Here is a 22069-nt window from a genome sequence, read left to right as displayed (position 1 = left end):
TGTTATAGCTTTAATCAATAACAAAACCATCAAAAGATGATATAAGTTATAGGTTTGAGTTAGTAGCAACTATGTAAAAATAGCAAAATAATCTATTTATAATAAAAACATGTAGTTTTACTCTTTAACTTTTTTGTTCTTGTTTTCCAATAAAATCTTAGTAGCCGAATTGATTAATAAAAATTAACAGTTTAGTTTAGATAAAATTAACAACAGAAAAGTATCTTAAGTTTAAAATATAGTATATTTATTTTTAATAATAGTTTATTTCCATGAAAATAACATAAAATCACTATACATATCTTTCTATAAAATTTTTCACTAGATCAAATTTCACTACATTACCCAAAAATGACAATCCTTTAATATTAAACATAACTTTTTTAAAACTTATGCAAAGGCAAAAGTTCATATATATTCAGTGCTATTAAAAACATTTTAAAATGTATAAAAACATGAAATTTAAAACAGGTTTCTACGCCAATTTTAAGTGTCTCAATTAAGATCATTTACAATGATAGTATAAAATAAAAAGATACTTGTAATTAAAGTTAAAGAGAGGAAGAAATCAAAATTCAGCTAACAAATATATCCTAATTAACCTAGTCATTACGTTTACTAAGGGTTCTTAGAAACAAAATTACACTATAAGTTTCAAAGACTCTCATTTTCAACACCCTACTTTTTTGCCGCCCTTTTTTTGGCGCGCAATTCCTTCTTCATTCTCTTGTCGACCACCTTGAACTGTCCGTTGACGCCGGCGGGCCTCCTCACGCGCTGACCCATCCCTTTCCTGGCGAACACGTACGTCGTGTGCTCCTTCTTCTTCGAAAGTCCCGACTTCTTGTAAAGCGACTTCAGCTGGATCTGCTTTTCTCTGTTCAGTAGTTTTCCGGTAAGTTTCGCAAAATTTCAAAACAAAATCAAAAAAAAGGTCATTGTAGCAACTCTTTGAGTCAAAAAAAACTGTCCTGAGTGACCAAAATCTACTTCGAGTAACCTTAAACTACCCTGAGTTATTTTTTTCAAATAAATTTAAAAAATAATATTTCACCTCTGTCGCAAACTACTAATACCTCATGTTCATTTTTTTTCTTAACAATTAAAAGGAGAGTGTATGTGTATGATTCTGCATTAGATATTTACCAAACTTATGAGAAATATTGTTTTTCGAAGATTAAACAACACTAGTGGATTTTATTTTTTAGTTAAAACAAGTACTTATAAATTATTACAAAAAAAATTACATATAAATTAAGGACGTATAAAGCAATATACTTTTATTAAACTATAAAGTAACTTAAGTTATAAAGTATAACAAAACTTTTTAAAGCAAAATTAAATGTTTATACCATTTCAAAATCAATAAAAATGATGTTTCTGAACAAAACTGGGTATATAAAAAATAAATATTGAAACTGTATGAAGTAAATTTATTATAGATCTAGAAAAAACTTGCCTTTAGATTTTTTTAAAAACTTAAAATTATTTTAAGATTTTCATCAAAAATCAAAACTGCTCTGAGTCATCCCGAGTTTTAAAAAAAGTCAAAATATCTTAAGTTATCTTGAGTATCCTGAGTGTGTGGCAGCCCTGTTCTAGGTTTTGATAAAAACAAACCTGAATAATGTTTTGCTTTTCTGACCTTTTATTTGAAACATTTGATCTTATAGCTTTTTTTATCTCTGTTTTCTCCAGTGAGCATTATTAATAACCGTTTGTTAAAAAAAATTATCTTGTCTATCTTAAGTAAAGTAGACACAAGACAAATTGACTAAAGTTAAAAAAATATTAAACCTAATGTTCTAATAAATTTAATTGCAAAAAAATATTTTAGAATAATTTATAATAAGGATTAAAAGCGAACTGAGAATTTAAATTATATTAAAACTGTAGTTTTAACGAAATATAATCTTACCATAGTTTGTATACTTATAGATATGTTATGAACAAAATAAATCGCTATTTAGAAATTTTTACTTGAATATTCCAAAAAAAAACTATTAAATAAAATGAAGAATATATACTAACCTGTTGCTCATATCCTTGTTATCGTGAATTGACGAAGCAGCCTTGTTGGCTCGTTCAATCTTTCTCTGCAAGTGATACTTCTTTCTGAATTTGGCTTCTGTCACCTTCTTGATCGTTCTGTCGGTCAAATTCTTGTTTGCCTTTCTGTATTCAGCAATCTAGAGTGAAATAAAGCATTTACAATCCTCAAATTTTTTATATTAAAACATAAATATTTTAGGTAATTTTACCAACCTGTTTATATTCACATTAATCTAAATAAATTTGAATTAAGTTTTGACATGATACATTTTTTTAAATTACTATGCTTAAAAAATAAATTTAAGATTATATTTCAAAATTACATTAAGAGATAAAGTTTAACAGCTTAGAAAGTTAAAGGTCAGTTTGTAGTTTTATCAGGGTTGCCAACGGTTTTTGAGAAGTTCCTTCCAGGTTTTGAAAGTACAAGTTTTGTATAAAGATAAGTGTAAGATAAAAAACTGTCTTAAACAGTATAACAAGAATGATTAGAAAGTGTAAAGCTACTTTAAATAATAATAAAATTAATGATAATGAAAAATTTATCTATATTATAGATTTTTGTGTCAAACCGAAATTAACTTAACATGTAAAAATTGTTTAAAATTACTGGTTTTACAGGTTTTTAGAAATTTTTGTTCAAGATTCCAGGTTTTTTTTTGGAATTTCTCAAACGTCAAATTTCTCAAGGATTCAAGGATTTTTGGCAACCCTTTTTATATTAATAATAACCTACACAACATTGTGATATTATATAGACATAATTTCTTAATTAAAAAATGGGTTTTCAAACGAATCGATTCCACGCAGGAAGATACGACAACAAAGTTAAATTTTTCAAAGGTCTTAAATTAAATATTTTAAGCTGATGCAAGGCATATAATCGTACAATAAAAAAATAACTAAAAAATCTTACGGATTTTTTGGATATGTGCTGATTGATGCCGCTCCTGAAGACGAACTTGTCCTCGTAATCCTTGAAGAAATCGGGCGCGTACTGATCGTCGTCGTGCATGTTCCTGTTGAACGAACTGTCGATTATCCTGTTCTTGTTCATCTGCGACTTCACCAGCTCCTCGCCCAACGCCAGCCCCTCCGGAGTGAGCTCGGTTGCGAACTCGTAGTTGGCAGCTTGCTCGTAATCTGAATCGCTGTCCGAATCCACCGCTTCTGTGATAAACACATTTAATGTATTTCCCACCACAAACTATCTTTTGTGAGTGTTTAAAAAATTCATACAGCATTGTTTTTAATAGTTTAAAATTGCTAAGTTTATTTCAATGAATATTATTTAAATTTTTAAACACAAAAATATTAAAAGTATATTTTTATAAAGTTTACAAAACAAAATAATGTTTTACAGGTATTTCAATGGGTTTTGTTTTAGTACGCTTTTAGTTCTTATAATAACAGTAATAGAATATACAAAATTAGAGCTTTTACAAGAATTTTGCTTTTATAATGCTCTATAAAGTTCGTAACAAACTATTAATAAAGTGTAAAAAACTCTCAAATGCAATAAAAAAACAGAACAGTTCTAATTTTTTCTCGTTAAAGACAAAATTAAAATTAAATAAATGTGTTTATTATTTAAGCAATTTGGTTTACGACTAAATCAATTCAGAAGATTTATTATTAAAACTTTTTCAAAGTCTAATAACTTTTTAAATACTTGAGGCTAAGACTATTTAGGCTACACATTTTATTGAGTTTTGCTAGGTTTATATTTTTGTGAACACTTTCTATTTATGTATCTCATATATATAATGATATAGTTTATATTATAAAATATATATAAATTAACACAGTTTATTATATGTTAAACTAAGTTTTATATTATAAAATAAAACTTAGTTTAACAAATAAAAAACTTTGTATGTTGTTTTATATACTTTACTGTAAGCTAGTAATACACAAATAATAAACATTACAATTAAAACCATTTTTTGTGTACAAATACTCATTACTAATCTAAGACAGTTTATATAATATTCTTAAACATAACTTAACTTAATATTAGAACTTTTGTTCATTTAGATTATAGTAATAATATAATAACAGGGTAATTACTCAAATTTATCTAGTATGTCAACAGCTTTTTTATTTTTTGATTGAGGAAAACACTAAAACCACTTTTACTAACAAAACTTAACTAAAAAAAGCTAAGCCAAAATTATTTAGGGCCTTATAACCCTCACCTCTTACAATATCTTCTCTTAAATTAATTGGCTCAGGGTTTATAGATGGTATGTGGTAACTAGCGTCCATACCCTCTTCAGCATCAGTAACTAACCTCGAGCGGTCGTATACTGACATAGGTATGAATTTCTTGCTGCTAGTGCTCATACTCAAATATAGGTGGTTAGTGTTACTAATCGTGTTAGTAAGTGTGTGTTACAATTAAACGTATTCTACAAGAGATCTAATATAATCTAGCCTATAAATAAATGCTAGATATATAAGTTAAGCTTTACTAGGTTAAATTCTAGTAAGTAAACAAATATGAATTAACACTCAATGTTTATTGTACAATGTATATAGAAATCTACGATCTTAGAAAAAGAACCTAAGCGACTTGCTAAATGAAAATTAAGAAGATTAGCAAGAATATGAATCAATGCCCAATAACAAAATAATGCGTAGTAAACGACTCAAAAGTACGTCTTAAACATAATCAAAAGTAGTGCTCAAAAAATAAATTCACACGCCTACCCCTACGAGAAAATAAATTAATTCCAACTAATATTAACGCTAAAGCAACCACGCTACGGCTACCACGACTACAACGATTCAACTACCACGCTTGATCTCTCTCGCAGTGATTTTTATACCGTTTTCGCGTTTTTTTTTTTGCGTTTTTTATACTCTCTTCAGAGCGATATGTGCAGATATCGTTACAACCTTTATTTTTATAATATGGTTATTAAATACCATTTATAGAGATATACAAATTACACTACATATTGCAAATTTATAGTTTATTAGACGATAATGGTAGTTGCTTGATGTCAAAAGATGATTCTCTAAATAAACTTAATACCATTGTTGAAGATAAGACTAAGATTAAATTAGTAGAAAAATATAAAAGATAAAACTACAGACACACCCTGATAAGAAAAATTGAACATATAAGAGAAATTTAAAACAAAACCTCAAGCCTCAAATAGACGAAAAGACATTCAACAGTATAATTACAGGTGGTAACTCGACTTGTAGATTGTATGGAACGTGTAAAAATCATTAAGAACACAAACCATTGAGAACTATTGTATAAATGTTAAATACATCGTCATACAAGTTAGCAAAATATCTGGATATAATAATCAAATCACATATTCCAAAACAGTATTGTGTAGAAAAATATAAAGATTTCTTAAAAAAACTCTCCAAATACGAACGTAAATATAGTGAGCTGTATTAGCTTTGATACAAAATCTATTAACAACAATAAACAATAAAGAGTGCATTAATGAAAAACTAAACAGTTCAAGCTTCAAAAACATCCTAAAAGTACCTTATATTGGAAAACCAAATAGTGAATATAAAAAGAAACTAGAAAAACTATTAAATAATTATAATGAAGACTTAAAAATTATTTTTACTACAAGAAAAGTAAGTAATTACTTTAGCAACAATGACAAGACATCTCACGAATTGAAACCTAATAATATAAGTGCTCTAAAGATAAGATCATCCAATGTATTAGATTTACTTCGAGACCACTAATTGAAAGAGTCAAAGAACATTTGAAAGGTAAAACAGCTGTATCTGACCAACAACTTTGGTATTTTAAAAGAATGTAGAAATAAACTTGAGACCCTGAACAGCAAAGCTATCTTAATTAAACGTTGTAATAATGGTATTTAAAAACTTAAATATCCCCTCCTGTATATTAAATGGTTAGTTTTTAAATTTTAATATACAAAACAGGGTTACCAATCACTTAGACAAAAAACATACCATCTCAAGTCTTTAAAAACAAGAATGAGTTTGTTATAAAATATTAAAAATAGTTTGCAACAAAAGTAAAACTTACTTTTAACTTAAGCTTTTACAGGGTTATGTTTTATTTTAAAAAGCTGAGACGACTTTAAAAACATACTGGCACAGCACACTCTGCTTTGAAAATAATATTTAACTCTAAAATATTAACATTTTGAAGAAGAATTAACACGCTACTTTCTACATATGTTATAAGTATACATACATGGGTTTAGGAAATATAATAAAATACATACTAACTTAGTAACCTCGTGCAATTTAAGTAAATACATTTCAATAACTATAAAAACTAACAAAAAAATTGTCAATAAACTGGAATAGCTTACAAAGGTACATACAAAAATTACTAACCATTTTCAGAGGGCACAGGCTCTTTTTGCTTCACAGCTGTGTTACCACTTGATTCTTTTGCTTTCTTTTCCTCTTCTTTCAATTGTTCCTTCTTGTGCTGGTAGTACTTGTCTCCCTGCATGACATCGTCTACTTCCCCTTCCTCTTCAATATCCTCAAAAAGTTTGTCTTTGAACCACTTCGGAGCTTCTTCAGTTTCTCCAACAAGAAGCGGGTTCTCCTCATCATCACTGACGTCTTCATCCTCCGAATATTCTTCTTCAGAGTCACTGTTTTCTTCATCATCTCCTTCCTCTGCTGAACTTTCATGCTCAAGATCCATTGCTGCTGTATCCAATTTTTCTAGCTTTGATTTGGTCTTGACATCCTGTAAATTGAACATCTCATTGTCATCATCCACAAGACCTGTGTGCTTTAAGTTTCTCTGTCTGGTAGTGATCTTCAATTTTGCTTTTCTCACAGCCCTTTGCTTTTGTTTCAAGTCCCTGGCTTCTTCTTCTTCAATTTTTTGCAGCTCCCTAACCATTTCTTCATCACTGTCTAAATCTTCTTCCTCTTCTTGATCCTCTTCTTCCTGTTCTTCATCAACCATTCCAAGCTGCTTTCTCATTTTTGTGTGCCATTTTAGCAAGGTCTTAATGTCTTTTTTACTGCACTGACCTACATCTTTCAGGCATTCCACCATGTCATGGTCTAACTTCAGTTCCTCTAATCTGCTCTCATCCACCTTTACTTTAAGGTTTGGTTTGTGTAAGAAAACCATTGGACTTTCAGACTCCAAAAACTCATCAATTGTTGATTCATTGGAAATTACAGCTTGTAGTTCATCACTGTAACCCTTTGCTTTTTTCTTCTTCGGCTCAAAGTCCCTGAGCTGAATTGGTTTTACTTTTTCTTCTACTTCTTCAAATACACATCTTGGATCAAAAAATTTTCTATCGATTTCCTTGATGCTGCTAAACTTAAACTTTTGACAAACAACAAAGATCTCAGCAGAGACATTTCTTGAAGCTTTTGGTTTAGTTGAGTGAACATTGTAGAAAAGCTGCCTCATAACCCACTGCAGTTTGTCATAATCTTTGGATCTAAAAATCTTAGTAACAAAAGTACCACCTTTTCTTAAGAAAATACAAGCAAGCTTCATGGCATGTAAAGTAAGCACACTTTGAGAGTAAGCATCATGAAGCCAGTTTTTTCCTACATTAGGTGCACCATCATTAAGAAAGCAATCTGCTTTAAAATGTTGGAGTGTTCCTTTAATCTTATCAACACAACTCTGCTTTGTGATATCATCCTGATAAGTTATACATCCCTGTATGGGCTTGATGGGGCACAAATCTATACCCATAATTATACTTTTGGCAGGCATGTGCTCGGCAGCTACCTGAAGCCAACCCCCAGGTGCTGCACATAAATCAACTAAAACTTTAGAGTCAGTGAGAAAATTAAACTGCCTATTGAGCTGAATAAGCTTGAAAGATGAACGGGCTCTGTAGTTAAGCTCTTTTGCTTTATAATAGTAGGGATCCTTACGATCCTTTCCAATTTTCTTTGATTTACCCATTGTTTATTATATCTAAAACACATGAAATGTTTTATAACACCAAAATTTGTTTTAAAAAAATTTGCAAAACACTTTCAATTGTAAACTTTGTTTAGAACTTAACTACGTAATATTTATCAACTTAATATATCACAACAAACTAAATTTATTATGAGTATAATGAAGGTGATAAAACTAATAGAGTAAAATATAAGTGCCAACTTAGACTTTGTAAAGTATTCAAAAATAGAATAGATGTAAAAACATATTCATTAAATATAAATACTTAATAAAGGAGTGATAGTAACTTCATGTGTGCTTTACATGCTTGCACATTGCACACTTTATAATTCAGAAAAGGTAATAAACAATTTTGCTTTAAGTATAAAACTTACAAAGCATGTCAAATTTAATGGTGTGGACATAAGTTCAACTACTTGTAGATTTTGTATAACAGCAAAAACTAAGAATTACATATTAAGGGCATAGGGGGGGTAAACACCCTTTTTTGGTTTTTGATCTTATTTTATATAGTTTTTACTAAGCTACAAAATGCTTTTTACAGATTTAAAAAGTTCAAAATAATTTTTGAGATATAGCCGGTAAAAGACAGAGGCAACAATAGAATCTTTATGGGAGGCGCAAACTAAAACGTCAAATAACTAGAAATCACTAAAAATCTATCTCCTCCTACGTTTTTTGAGATAACTACCTCAAATTTTCAGGATATGTTCCTTGCAGTATTTAGAAAATTCTGTTGGAACAGAATTTAAAAAAATTAAAAGATAAAAATTTTATAACAAAAAAACAAAAAAAAAACTGTTTTTTTTGTTTATTTTTTATATAAAATTTTTATTTTTGATTTTTTTTGAAATTCCTTCCGACAGAATTTTCTAAATATATCAAGGAACATTTCCTAAAAGTTTGAGGTAGTTATCTCAAAAAATGTAGGAGAAGATAGATTTTTAGTGAAATAGTCTATTTTTGCCGTTTTAGTTTGCGCCTCCCATAAGGATCCTATTGTCTGCTTCGACTTTGACCGGCTATATCTCAAAAACTATTTTGATTTTTTTAAATCTGTAAAAAGCATCTTGTAGCTTAGTAAAAACTATATAAAATAAGATCAAAAACCAAAAAAGGGTGTTTACCCCCCCCCTATGCCCTTAAATTTAGTTCAATTATTAGCTAAACTTAAATCTTTATTGGCTGATGTTTTGAATTTAATTCTACAACTTAATGGCTATCTTAACAAAAAATTACAATATTTTTTAGTTATTGGTCAAATTTAGTTATTGGTTAACTGATATAACAGCTATGATTAAAAGAAGAAAGAGCTGTACTTAATTAAAAGATTAAGTTTACCGGGGAATAAATTATATTTTTTCAATGGTTCATCTTATCTTTTAAATTAATAACTTACCAACCACAGGGTTGCCACTCGTTTTTTCAAAAAATTTTCCAGGTTTTCCAAATTTCTTTCAGGTTTTTTAAAGTAAACATTTTTGGGTCTATTTTTAGTTTTAAGTTAATTTCTATGAAAGAAACTGTGTTAAATAGTACAAACACATTAAAAAGATGCTGTAAAGTTACTTTAAATGTATTTATTAATAAAAAAATGTTTGATGATGACAAATTTTTTTTTATTTATATGATAGATTTTTTGTGTAAAATAGAAACTTTAGTACTGAAAATGTTAAAATTATTAAAAATTCCAGGTTTTTCCAGGTTTTTTGATCAAATTTCAAGTTTTTCCAGGTTTATTTCAAAATTTCGCAAATTCCAGGTTTTTCCAGGTTATTTTTGCCTAAATTGTCAAATTCCAGGTTTTTAAAGGTTTTTCCAGGTTTTCATGTAAAGTGGCAACCCTGCTACCAGTTAATTTCTATTTGTTTTAAAATTCAATGAGACTTTTTAATTATAAGAAATCAACTTTAGAGAGTTTAATATGTTTCTTATGCAAGGCACAAACTAAAAACACAAAAGTAGACTATTTTACAATAAAATTTATATCCTATATAGGTTTTAAGCAAATTTTCTTAAACTTTTTAAGTCTTTTTTGTTGTATTTAAAAACAACTTGCATTGTTACTTTTATTTTCTCAACTTAAACATCTTTATTTCAAAATTTCACTTTACTATACTTATTGTTTGTACTATTGTAAATAAAATTTTCTGAAAAATTAAGTAAATTTCTCTAAAAATGTAGGTGGAGATAGATTTCTAGTTAACTTTTCAAATTTTTAAAAATTTGTTATGCAAATATTTTTTCAAAGGAAAGTATAGAAAATTAACTATTATATATTATAAGTTAGTTGCAGGGCTGCCACTCTTTTAAGGTCTTAAAAGACAAAAGACTAGCCTTAAATACATCAAACTAGCTTTAAATAGCTTTAAAAACCTGTGCACATAAAATTAACAATATCCATCACTTAGACCATAAAACTTTTTTTTGGTTTAATTGAAATATTAATTTAGTACATTGTGTTTATTTTTTGCTAATTAAACTGAGAATAAATTGAGAACTATTGGAATAGATCTCATTCTTAAAAATTTATAAGAAAAGTATAATAATCATTAAAATGTTATACTTACATGATTGTAATGCATTTTTTTGAAATTTTCTACCTGTTTTCTGAATTTTTTTGAGGATCTCTGATTTATATAAGTTACTTTGATTACATGTTTTCTTGTCCCTTTTAAGTAAAAAACAAAGTTATGTTAAATTAGGTGAGTTTTAAATTTATTTAAATAATGTATTGCTACATTATTTATTTTTTATTCCTTTGTGAGTGACTTGTATTAATTTTTAGAATCAAGATTAAATTTGTTTTCATATTATTCTTAAGCCACAAGGGTTATAAAGGATAAAAGAATTTATAATGGTTACAATTATAATAAGATTAGCTCTTATATATAAAAAAGAATTAAGAACTTGAAAATTTAATTTAGTACAAGCTATTTTTAGTCTAAATTTTTTATCTGAATTTATGTTCACTAATTTTTCTATAATGATTTTTAGAATTTTTGTTTAATTTGAAATTATTACCATTATAGTTCATATTGTTCATGTAATTACTTATTAATACAGTCCACAAAATACTTACTTACACAGTTTTTCACTCTGCAGGGTTGTCACTCTTTGAGTCAAAAAAACTATCTTAAGTGACCTTTAACTATCCTGAGTCATTCTGATTTTTTTAAATCCTTAAAAATGTTTTTTTTTTTTTGCTTCTGGCACAAGCACAATTTTATTTCTCAGAGCAGTGAAGAGCTAGCTGAAGGCTTTTAAAATTAAAGTTCTTGAACAAAATTGCTTATATAAAATTTAAAAATATTGTAATACAATATACTAAATATATCCTGAATTTTTTTAATCTTCAAACTATTCTGAGTTTTTTATTAAAAAAAAATTTCCTGAGTCAGCCTGAGTTCAAAAAATGAAATCATAATATCTTGATTTATCCTAAGATTGTCAAAAACTTTAAAACGTCCCAAATTATCCTGTGTATCTTGAGTGTGTGGCAACTCTGACTTTGTGCACAAATTTTTTTAAGTCAGCAAGCTACTGACTTAATCAGCTCATCTGTATCATTCACTTACTTTTTTGAGTAGCTTAATAGCTTATAACATGTACTTTTTTTCAATTATTTTATTTTAACATTTATAAAACAAAGTTAGCTTTTTAAAACTTATGACTTTTTACATCTTAAGTACTATTGTTTTCATTCATTGTTACAAAACAAATTAAGATGTACTAGAAATTAGATTAAGTTTTAAAATAAAATTTTTGGTAATTGCTTAGAATGATGTTGTACCAATATCAAACTGAAAATATGTTATATTAGATGTTTTTTTAACCATATTTTTAGGCTAAAAATTTATATTTTATAAATACTTACATTAATAAAAATTAAACTTGTTTATTAAAAATTAATAAAACTTAAATATATTATCTCTTTTATTTGACAATTTTAAGCGATTACATCAATACAACAATTTATAAAAATTAGACTTAATAATTACAAATATCATATAGTTTTATAACAGTTGGATTTAATATTAAGTATTTCACCTATTAATAACTATTATCTGTAGAATATATCTTATTTTAATGTAAACATATATACACCTACTTTATTCTATGCTTCTATTCTCTCATTACAGTAATTATTTTTTTACAGAACCCAGTTGAAGTGTGTTGATTTGTTGACACACAGAAACATATGTTGGTAGAATAAAGGAAGATAACTGTATAATTTGTTTTTATTTATATTCTAGTGAAGTTACTTTACTAGGATCTTTTGTTAGCAAACAATTAAAACTATATTTTGAACAGTTGTACAATAATTTATATTGATTATGGTATTGTAAAATTAAGTCGATTAAATATTTTAGTCAATCATAAATAAATTTAATTTTTAGTTATTATTTATATAGCTTGTTTAAAACAAACTATCTATTAAGATTAAACGTATTAGGCAAAACATTGATTTTTAACTTATAATTATGGTTAAAAAATACAAATGAACATAATTTATTGCCAGTTTGATATTGGTGCAATTAAAAACCTAGGTAATTACCAAATTATCTTTAAATTTTTTTATCATATTTAAATTTAGAAGTTATGTTTAAATTACAAAGATGTCACAGGTTTTTGATAATATATATATTTTTTAGGTAGAAAAACATAAGAACTCACTCTCCCCTCTGCAACAATAAATGTTATTTCCAGGTTATGTAAATTTTTTCCAGGTTTCTAAAAGTATAAAAATTTTGCCCACTTTAGGTATAAAATTTAAGGTAAACAATTGTCTTAAATAGTACATAAGTATTGAAAAGACGCTGTAATGCTATTTGTGTTTTAAAATAAATAAAATTGTAAATGATAGAAAAAAATTTATTGTATATGGCAGATATTTTGTGCTTAATCAAAACTATATTATTTCAAATGAAAAGTTGTTTAAAACTCTAGGTTTTTTTTGCCTAAATTGTTAAATTTTTGGTTTTATAACAACCATGAAATTAAAACTTTAATAACTGATATTCCATTGTAATGAACTTAAGTACTACAATAAATTAAACATTACAATAATATATTTCAAACAGTTAAACAAATTTAAAATTTGTTTATAATCTTCTAAAATGTATTTCAGCTTTGAACTTTTTGTTTTGCTTGTGAAATTATACTTTTGTTATTTAATACTTAATTAGAAAAACAAATAAAAATATCATAAACAATTGTATATGTAAAACATTATGTAAAATATGAGCAAAAAAGTAACACTCAGTGGTTTTTATGACTTTTTCAAGTTTTTTCCAGGGAACTCCAGTGTTATTTCATTAAATTGTAAATAGCCAGGGCAATCCAGTTAAGTGGAAACCTTGTTCTAAAGACTAATTTTTTTTTGTAACAAATAAAAAAATATTAGATCCTTTTTCTAAAATCTGTTTTGATGAATACTTTTTAAGTTTATTCATTAAGTAAACATCATAATAATACATTTAAAGTATTAATAGCAAATTTAAATATATATTAAAACTTAAAAAACAAGTGTTAAAGTTTAAAACAATATTTGTTAGTTTACTGATATGTTTTGAAACAGAAGAAATTAATTTGTATACTACCTTTAAATGTAAGTGACAATCACTTTTGTTTAAATATAAGCTAAAAATACTAAATAATTTAAATAGTAGTATTTTTATTTAAGATTCTTTGAAATAAAACTGAATTTAAATATTTTACAATTTTAAAGTAAACTTAGCTTATAAAGAACGACCTAGCAGTAAAAACAATCCTTATCAACTAATACCTCATATTTTTGATTCATATAACATTTAAATCTTATTTTAATATTTCAACATCAACTGTGTTACTGACAGAATTAGATTTATTCATATTGATTTTGTACATTAATTTTTGCTTAATGAGGACCTGGTATTAAAAAAAAAATCCAAAAAATTTGTTTTTACACACATTTAGTGCTGTTGCTGGTAAAGTATTTTACGATAAAATTTAAAAAAATAAAAAACGAATAAAAAAGAAAATAGTTTCAGAAAGATAAAAAAAAGTGTTTTTGGAAGACTTTTTTTAGTATTGCATGCAGCTAAAAATTTAATAAATTAATTTTTACTTTTAATTAACCAACTATTTTTTCATTTTTTTAACCCGTATATTTTTTCAATATACATTTAAATTTATGAGTATGAATGTGTTGTAAAAATAAAATTAAAGCCAATAAGTTTATTTTTACTCTGCATTTAAGCAGAGTTGCTAAAAATAATGAAATAAATAGCTCTGAATACTGAATAAACGTGTTTTGTTTTTACATTCTGTTGTTATGCTTAAGTAATTGTGTGGCGATGTGCTTGTATAAATCTAGTAACTATCCATAGAAACAAATTTTATTGAGAACAATGGTCATTCATTAGTCGAAATTACTTTAAGCAAAAACACAAAATGCGTAACGTACTCAATGCAAATAGCAAACTCTTTTTTTAATCAAAAGTATACGACTAAAAATTTCGAGATATGTCAGAAAAAAAATTTAGAAAATATGGTAGATTTCAGCTGTTATAAATTTGTCTATTAATATTGTTTATTCAACGACAAAAAAGGGCGCTTAAAATATTTGGTCCTAATTCTAATACCTAGTGCACGAAAAAACCTTTCGTTTATCTAGTCGTACACAACTTGGATACCTTTTAACGTCATCTCCAGGACAATATATAGTTTTTCTTTTTTTTTTCACCAACATAATCTTATTAGTTTGTCTTACATGAACATTAAAAAAAAATAAGTAGTTTCTAGAGATATGACACCTTAAAATTTAAAAACAAAAATTGAATTATAAGAGCTAGAGTTGCTTGAATTTTAATTTTTTGTTACTATTTTATTTTATATCCATCACAATTTTTTACGATAATTTCTACTTTGAGCATTTACAGCAACGCCTATTTTGTAAAATCCAAAAAAGCAAATTTTGAGTTTGGAATGACTTATGAAAAATATAAAATAGAAAAACTTGATAATACAACTGAATTTTGGGTTACATCATTATTTATCTTTTATATTTCTTATCTAGACTCTAGATACATCTGCTTAATATATGTAAACATGTCGCAGTAGTCGTTTTTTTTTTGTTATCTTCTTCTTTGAGTTTGAAAAGCAGTAGATAATCAAATAAAAAACTGCCTTAAACTATTTATAAGGAAATATTATTTTTTAACTAAAATCCGTTTTTAAATTCTGAATTAAAATAAGATGCAAATAATATAAAAAATTAAGTTATGTTAGTTTTGACTCCATATGAATATGAAAATTCTATAACTGGATACCTACTTTAACAAAAAAAAATTGTTCTAGGTACATAAAGAACTAATATTTATAATTGTCCTTTATACTTCTTTTTAGCGAAAAATAAGCTAGTATTTTGTTATTTTTCGACAGCTTTGCCTGATAGAATTTTTTTATTAAAAAAAAGTATATTCTTTTGTTAACTTAAACTTTATTAATTATTCTTAAAACCAAAAACAGGTTATTCGTAAGTTTTTTCTTTTAGAATTTATTATATATAACAAAGTTTTTATTAATCTATAAATTGCAAGTAGTAAAAACAAGTTTATAAATATTTCATAAGTTTAGAGCTAAATTTATAAATCCAAAAAGTATTTAATGTATTCAAACCAAAAAGTATATGATGATTTTATAAAGAGTTTTTCTAATTCTGAACATATTTTGCGTGATCTTTGCAAAAATAAAAAGAACAGGACTACTAAAGAAAATGAAGTTAAAATAGAACAGCTAGAAAAAAAACAAAAAAGTGTTTTGTGAAAGAAGCAAAGGAGTGCTTTAAATAAAACACATTTTATGTTTTAAATCTTTTTAAGTTATAAACGATCCAAATTATAACGTTTGCTTGATATAGATTTTTCAACAGACTTGTTTGCACATAGTCGACCATACAAATTTTTACCACCTGAAATCAAAACTAGTGGTTTAAAAGCGTAAGACCTACTGATAAAGTTTTTGAGGATTCCAAACCTTTAAACGAATCAAAATTACTTTTACTTCATGGAACAAAAGTACAAAGTGTTGACGGATTTTTGAGGTAATGAAAGGTCTCAGACATCTAAGATCTGGCAAACACGGTATCGGCGTTGGTATGGTATTAGTTTTTTGAAAGATAAAGGGATTTCTTAAAAAGATGTTATTTTCTTTGTTAATAAAGTGAAACAGACTTAATCAAATTAATTCTAAGCTTTTAAGTGAAAAGACAAAAAGTAATAGAGTAAGTATCAGTTATTATTTGCTAAATCTGAACTTCACCTATTCAAACCAAGTTTTACTAATGTATAAAGAAATTAAAAAAAAAATATTTTGGAGAATCTTAAGAATCCTGGGAGAATTATGTTAGTGATAAAAAAAAATTAAAGTTTTAACTTTCATCGAAATCTAATAAACAAGTTTTAAGTTTTCCTAAAAAATTTTTTGATAGTGACCTGAACGAAACTCTAAAAGGAGCGTTTCGAATAGGTAACAAAGAAAAATATGCTGTAGTTCATCACGACTTACTTACTCCTGTATATTTAATTGATATTGAGTGAAAACAAACCGTTCGTGAGTTTGCTAAAGAAATACTGTAGAAAATATTCGATGTTCCTGTTTTTGATAAACCAAACATAAGACAAGTTTAGAAAAGTCGAAAAAAAAGTATTTTGCTATATTAAATTTAAAGAAGTAAGTGCAAATAGTCTGTGAAAAGTTAAATTCATAAAATCTAAACTTTACTTTAACTTAAATTCATTAGCGCAGAAACTATCATTTGAAATTAGCAGTTTTTTTTAAATAATCTCGGTGATATTATGTTCAAAAAAATACTACAGTCTGTAGACATAGACTAAAAGTTTGTTTTAGACTCACTAGGCAATAAAATTTCTAGTAACGGTCCACGAGTTCTATAAAGTTAAAAATCAATCCTGTTGATGAAGTTGACAGATATTTTTATTCATATCTTTTTTGGATGAAGCAAAAGCTAACGAAACTTAAATATTCTTACATACGGTTATTCTTTAGATTATTGTTTTATTAGAACAATGCGATAATGAACGTTCGAACCTCACAGTCTTGCGCTTGCAAGTGTTTCTGTTCATTTAATCTAAAAAGATTTGCTCAGTGGTACAAATTTCTGCAAAGTTTAAGTCAAAAAAGTGTGACCATTTTCTGGTCGCTACTGAAGGAGTTTTTTAAGACAACTTTCCATCTTTAAAATTTTACAGAATACTTTTGGAACAATTAAATGAGGCTTTGAACCTGGTTCCCGCATACTTGATTGTTTTTATTTTCGATTAAGCGGCTTCGAGTATTTGAAATTTCTTAAGACACATAAGAATTACAAAGCAGTTAAATCTACCTTATGTGCATTTTAAATTTTTTCTTTTGTAATTCAAACATAGCTATTTGCTTAAATATAGGATAAGATAACAAACAGGGCAGTTTGATATGCTCCCAAAGAACTTATGACATCATCAGAAAATACTTACTTGAACTCCTTTTCAGTTCTAAGAATATGATTGTAAAATATATACAAAAAGTATCATCACTTTTCATAGACTAATTTTTTATCAAACTTCATATTTAAGAACTTTACAAGTGTTTTAAATAGAATTAAGTCATTATACTTTTTATTTATCTTAAAAATTTGCTATATTTAGTTTTAAACTGAATTAAATTGTTGGGCGAAAAGTGTTATATATATCTTTTTTTAACATAATTGATTGCTTTTTAGTTGTTCAACAAATAATTGACCATGTAGAAACTTCTGGTATGGTTATTATTTATTCTTGCTTCTAATGAAAACTTGTTTTTGAATAATTAAGCATAAGACTCGATAGGTTGTAGGGCAAGAATTAACATTTTTAGAAAAGTAAAACTAACTAGAATATAGACAAAAGATAACTATTAGAACTAGAAAAAAAAAAGTTTTTTTAACAGGTTTAGATAAAATAACTCTTCCCATATAATAAGATAAATGAAATTTTCAAGTGCCAAAAATAATGAAATGGTATCAGTATTATAGTTTAAGCTTTTAATTTCCGTAATGAAATGTATTTTTTAATTGTTTACATTTGGTATTCGAAATGTTCGTGATAAAATGTACGAGTTGATAGTCAGTGTCAAAACAATCCGATGCATAAATCCTATAAAAAATTAATAAAAAATAATCTGAGAGCAATACAGCTCAATGTTACTAATATAATAAAAATCTCATACTATGTAAAGAAACAAGTATATATATGTTCTTAGAGTATAAATTATATTACAAAAAAAAAATTCATGTTATTTAAAGTTTACTTTTTGGTTAATTTTTAATGTATTTGATGTTTATATTTTGCCTGTTGATAGCACTGATGTAAGGGCTAATGCATCGGTTTAGTATAAGGGCTTACAGAGTAATGCGATGCCAACGGAGTGGCACCTGTTTCAAAGTGCAAGTTCACTAAAGATTCAAACGGTGATATTGAAATTGAAGACTTTAGTTCTTGCGGTATTTCATTGGGGTATAAAATTTCTAAAGATTATGTTAGTATAAAATTAGTTTAAAGGCTTATTTTTATGGTAATTAAGCTAGAAATTTAAAAATTAGTTTTTAGAAATTGTAATTCAATCACTTAACTTAAAGTTTTTACATGTTCTTTAAATAAAAAATAAAAAATTGAAACCATAAGAAATCTCTCAGACTGAAACAACTATGCTTGTTTCGAGAGTTCCATATATGAACTAGAGCGTAATAAGAAGTTCAGAATGTGGAACATTTTTAGTTATTTGTTGATATAACAAGACATTGGAAAATGTCACTTACGACACTTCAGTGAATATAACTACGCAGTAAGTTACAATTAGTATAGCAAAATTTTTGTCAGAAGTTTTCAAAAACTTTGCGAATACTTTTTATTCATTAAGATAATATTAGAACTGTTTGAATTCAGTAAATCTTGTCTTAAAAATTTTATACTTATGTATGTGTGACTTATAGCATCAAAAGTAAACAATAAGGTCAACACTTTGTCTGAACATAATGCAACTTCATTTAATTGAGTTGTAGGTTTTGTTATTGAAGAAAATTTTAACTTAATGAGATTACTTTAAACTTAAGTCTATTTTAACGCAACTGATTGAAATAACTTTTTAACATAAATAGATTTTTTGTACACGATGCAAATTAACCAACATCTATTTTTTAATTAAACAGTCCTTACGTAGGAACGAACTTAACTGAAAACGCGACAGCTGAGGTTGAACTTCATTTAGCTTCATTGTACGAGATGGTATTACGCTGCTGGTACAGCTTACAATTTGATAGATACAGTTTACGTTGAAGCAAGGGTAGTAAATAACACAAGAAAGTTTGTGTCAACGGTTATATCATAAAGTTAAAAGTTTTTCAACATCTTTATATTATTTTTTTTAGTTGTATAACTGCAATGCATCTAAAACAGAAAAACACAATGATGATTACCAACTGCTTGATAGTAATGGGTTAGAGATAGTTTCATATTTAGTTATCTTAAATGAATGAAGCTTAACTTTTGCTTTAGCTTTATTTTGAATATTAAAACAATAAAAAGAATGTTTTTCTATGAATTTTTCCGAAAATTAACTCTGTTTTTTCTTTTATTTTTTTTCTGTTAATAACCATACTAAAACACAACAGCTGTCCCAACACCGCAGAAGGTACAGTAGAGCGTGCTTATGCTACTTACTTCCCTTACTTCAGCTTTGAGGCTTTTGTCTGGACGAGTTTAAAGCATACAATTCATCTCCAATGTGATATCGATATGTCTTTATTTGGTAAAGACACCTGTTTTCAAATAATGCCAGTAAGTTATTACTTTTCAATGTGATAGACTTTTATCATAGCTTTATCAGGTTTTGTAGACTGACTATTCAAAACTAAACTGAAATAATTCTAGTTTTACTGAAAAAGCAGCAATTGTAACAAAATATTTTAGAATTCCTAAAGATATTTTTATTTAGCAATTTTTAACAAACTAAGAAATCTAATTAAAAATTAAAAGTAATTAATTATTTAGTTCTTTGACTTTTAGCTAGAATTAAATATAATACTTACTAAACTTTAGAATTTTTATATACAGAGTTGACTTAAACGCGACTATCAATTGTTAGGTTACTATACTTTTTTGCTGAAAAATAACTTTACCAAAACAAAAAAGGAGCTTTTTAGTTAAAACGTATTTCTAATTATTTTTTTAGATAGTGCTTACTAAATGTTTATCATTAAAGTTGTTCTTTTATGTTTTCTTAACTTTAAGTAACTTTTAAAAGTTTTGATTTTGCGAAGGCTTTTTTGTAAATCTGACCAGCCGACTTGAAAATATGCTTACCTCTAAGTTAAATTAAAACAAAAAAAAATAATAAATAGAAACTAGGTTTAAAAGAGGTCATACAATAAACTATTTTAATCTTTCAGTATTGTTCCAGTAAGATCAGGAACTGTATCAGAAGGATAACTAGAAGTTTAAAAACAGCTAATGCGAAATCGGAACCTATCAATGTACAAAGTGTACTATCAGAAGTACACTTTTCGGAAGAGTAGATCTCGATTTTAGTTAATGATTCGCAAATATTAAAGTTATATGATACCAATTTTAATGAACTGTATATAAATTTGTTCGAATTTTTGTTTTTGAAAGTTAAAAAAATTATAAATTTGATAAAGTTAGGTAAAAACGTTATCTATTATAAACTAACTACATTGATTAATCGGTATGAAAATTTATCTAAATTACATGAACAAAAATTGGAAAAAATAAAAAGATTTATTATTAACGTTTTAAAAAACATGTTATGCTTATCCGTCTTTAAAAATACTAAAAAAATAACATACAGAAGTGTAAAGTTTAAGACAAAAATGTTTTATAGGTATTTATAATTAACGGAAATACATAGTTTGTTCAATAAAAAAAAAAGTATGCAAACTTAACAAAGTAATTAAAGAAAGTATTATATTTATTTACGACATCACGTAAATAAGCATTATATGTTATTAACAATAATTAAGTAATAGTTTAAGTAAAACCTATTCAGTACTTTCAAAACTAAAACACTTTTTTTTTTTCTAAGAAAAAATATGAGCAGTAGTTTGATAAATCCTGTTAAGGAGGTTTTAAATGCTATTTGGAAGTTTTTTTTTTCTATAAATTTTTAAGTTTAACACAACAATACAAGTCGCATCCACGTTTTTAAAGTAAAAAAAAGTTAGTTAATATTTCATAAAATAATCCCGTGAAGTTAAAAAAAATATTAAAATAAATATTAGTTGGTTAAAAATTAAGATATAAAAACATATTATACTCCTAGTACTACTTTTTTAAAGTTTTACTTTTATTTATATCACGGTAACTAGTATAGATAATCTCACGCTTTAAAAAAATCATCAAGAATATTTTACATGTGCATGTTTCAAAACATTCATGTTATTATACAGTTCATTTCAACAAAACATTAATTTTTTGTTACATTTTTTTTATAATTTCTAGTTTTATTTCTATTCTCTTCCTTTATTTGTTCCTGCGATCATTTCTTATTGCTCTTAATTAAAAATCCCATTATATGTTATAATAGTTTTAAAAGTTAATTTAGCTGACCAGACTTACGTGCATGCGGGCCGCAATTTTATCTTTTGCTGGCCGGATTTCGCGTAATTAAAAAAAAAAATAATTAAAAATAAATGTACGACTCGAAAACTAAAATTTATTTTAGTACACTAGGTCCTTGGACCAAACTTTTTGAGCGTATTTTTATCGTTCAATGAACAATACTAATAGATACTAAAAGAACAACAGCAATTTTTTTACATACTAAATCCCGCCAAAATTCGTAGCAAACTAAATATGGTTAAAAAAGGTTATTTAAAAATTTAGGTTAAACATTTATTTTTGATTAATTTTTCTTATGAAAGAATTAAGTTAAAATTAGTGAACTACCGGATCTGAAAATTAGAATCCGATTGTTTTTTTTCACAAATTAAGACCAAGCTGGATACGGAACGGTTTTTTAAAATAAGATTCGCATTCAGTTAACTTAATATAAAAAACACTTTTG

The 22069-nt window shown here is 26.4% G+C and overlaps 1 protein-coding gene across 1 annotated transcript; it reads right to left on the bottom strand.

Annotated features, from left to right (window-relative positions):
• Positions 1-258: 258 nt before the first annotated feature.
• Positions 259-7974, bottom strand: LOC145849953 (pre-rRNA 2'-O-ribose RNA methyltransferase FTSJ3-like). The gene is made up of 4 exons (XM_082955081.1): positions 6406-7974; positions 2969-3222; positions 2032-2189; positions 259-877 (listed from the first exon to the last, which is right to left on the bottom strand). The coding sequence occupies exons 1-4, from the start codon at positions 7967-7969 to the stop codon at positions 679-681; spliced, it is 2175 nt and encodes a 724-aa protein (XP_082811207.1). The 5' UTR covers positions 7970-7974; the 3' UTR covers positions 259-678.
• Positions 7975-22069: the final 14095 nt, after the last annotated feature.

The sequence above is a fragment of the Thalia democratica genome, chromosome 2 (genome assembly GCF_965202585.1).
Source record: "Thalia democratica chromosome 2, ktThaDemo2.hap1.1, whole genome shotgun sequence".
Taxonomy (NCBI): Eukaryota; Metazoa; Chordata; class Thaliacea; order Salpida; family Salpidae; genus Thalia; species Thalia democratica.
This window is presented reverse-complemented; position numbering and strand designations above follow the sequence as displayed.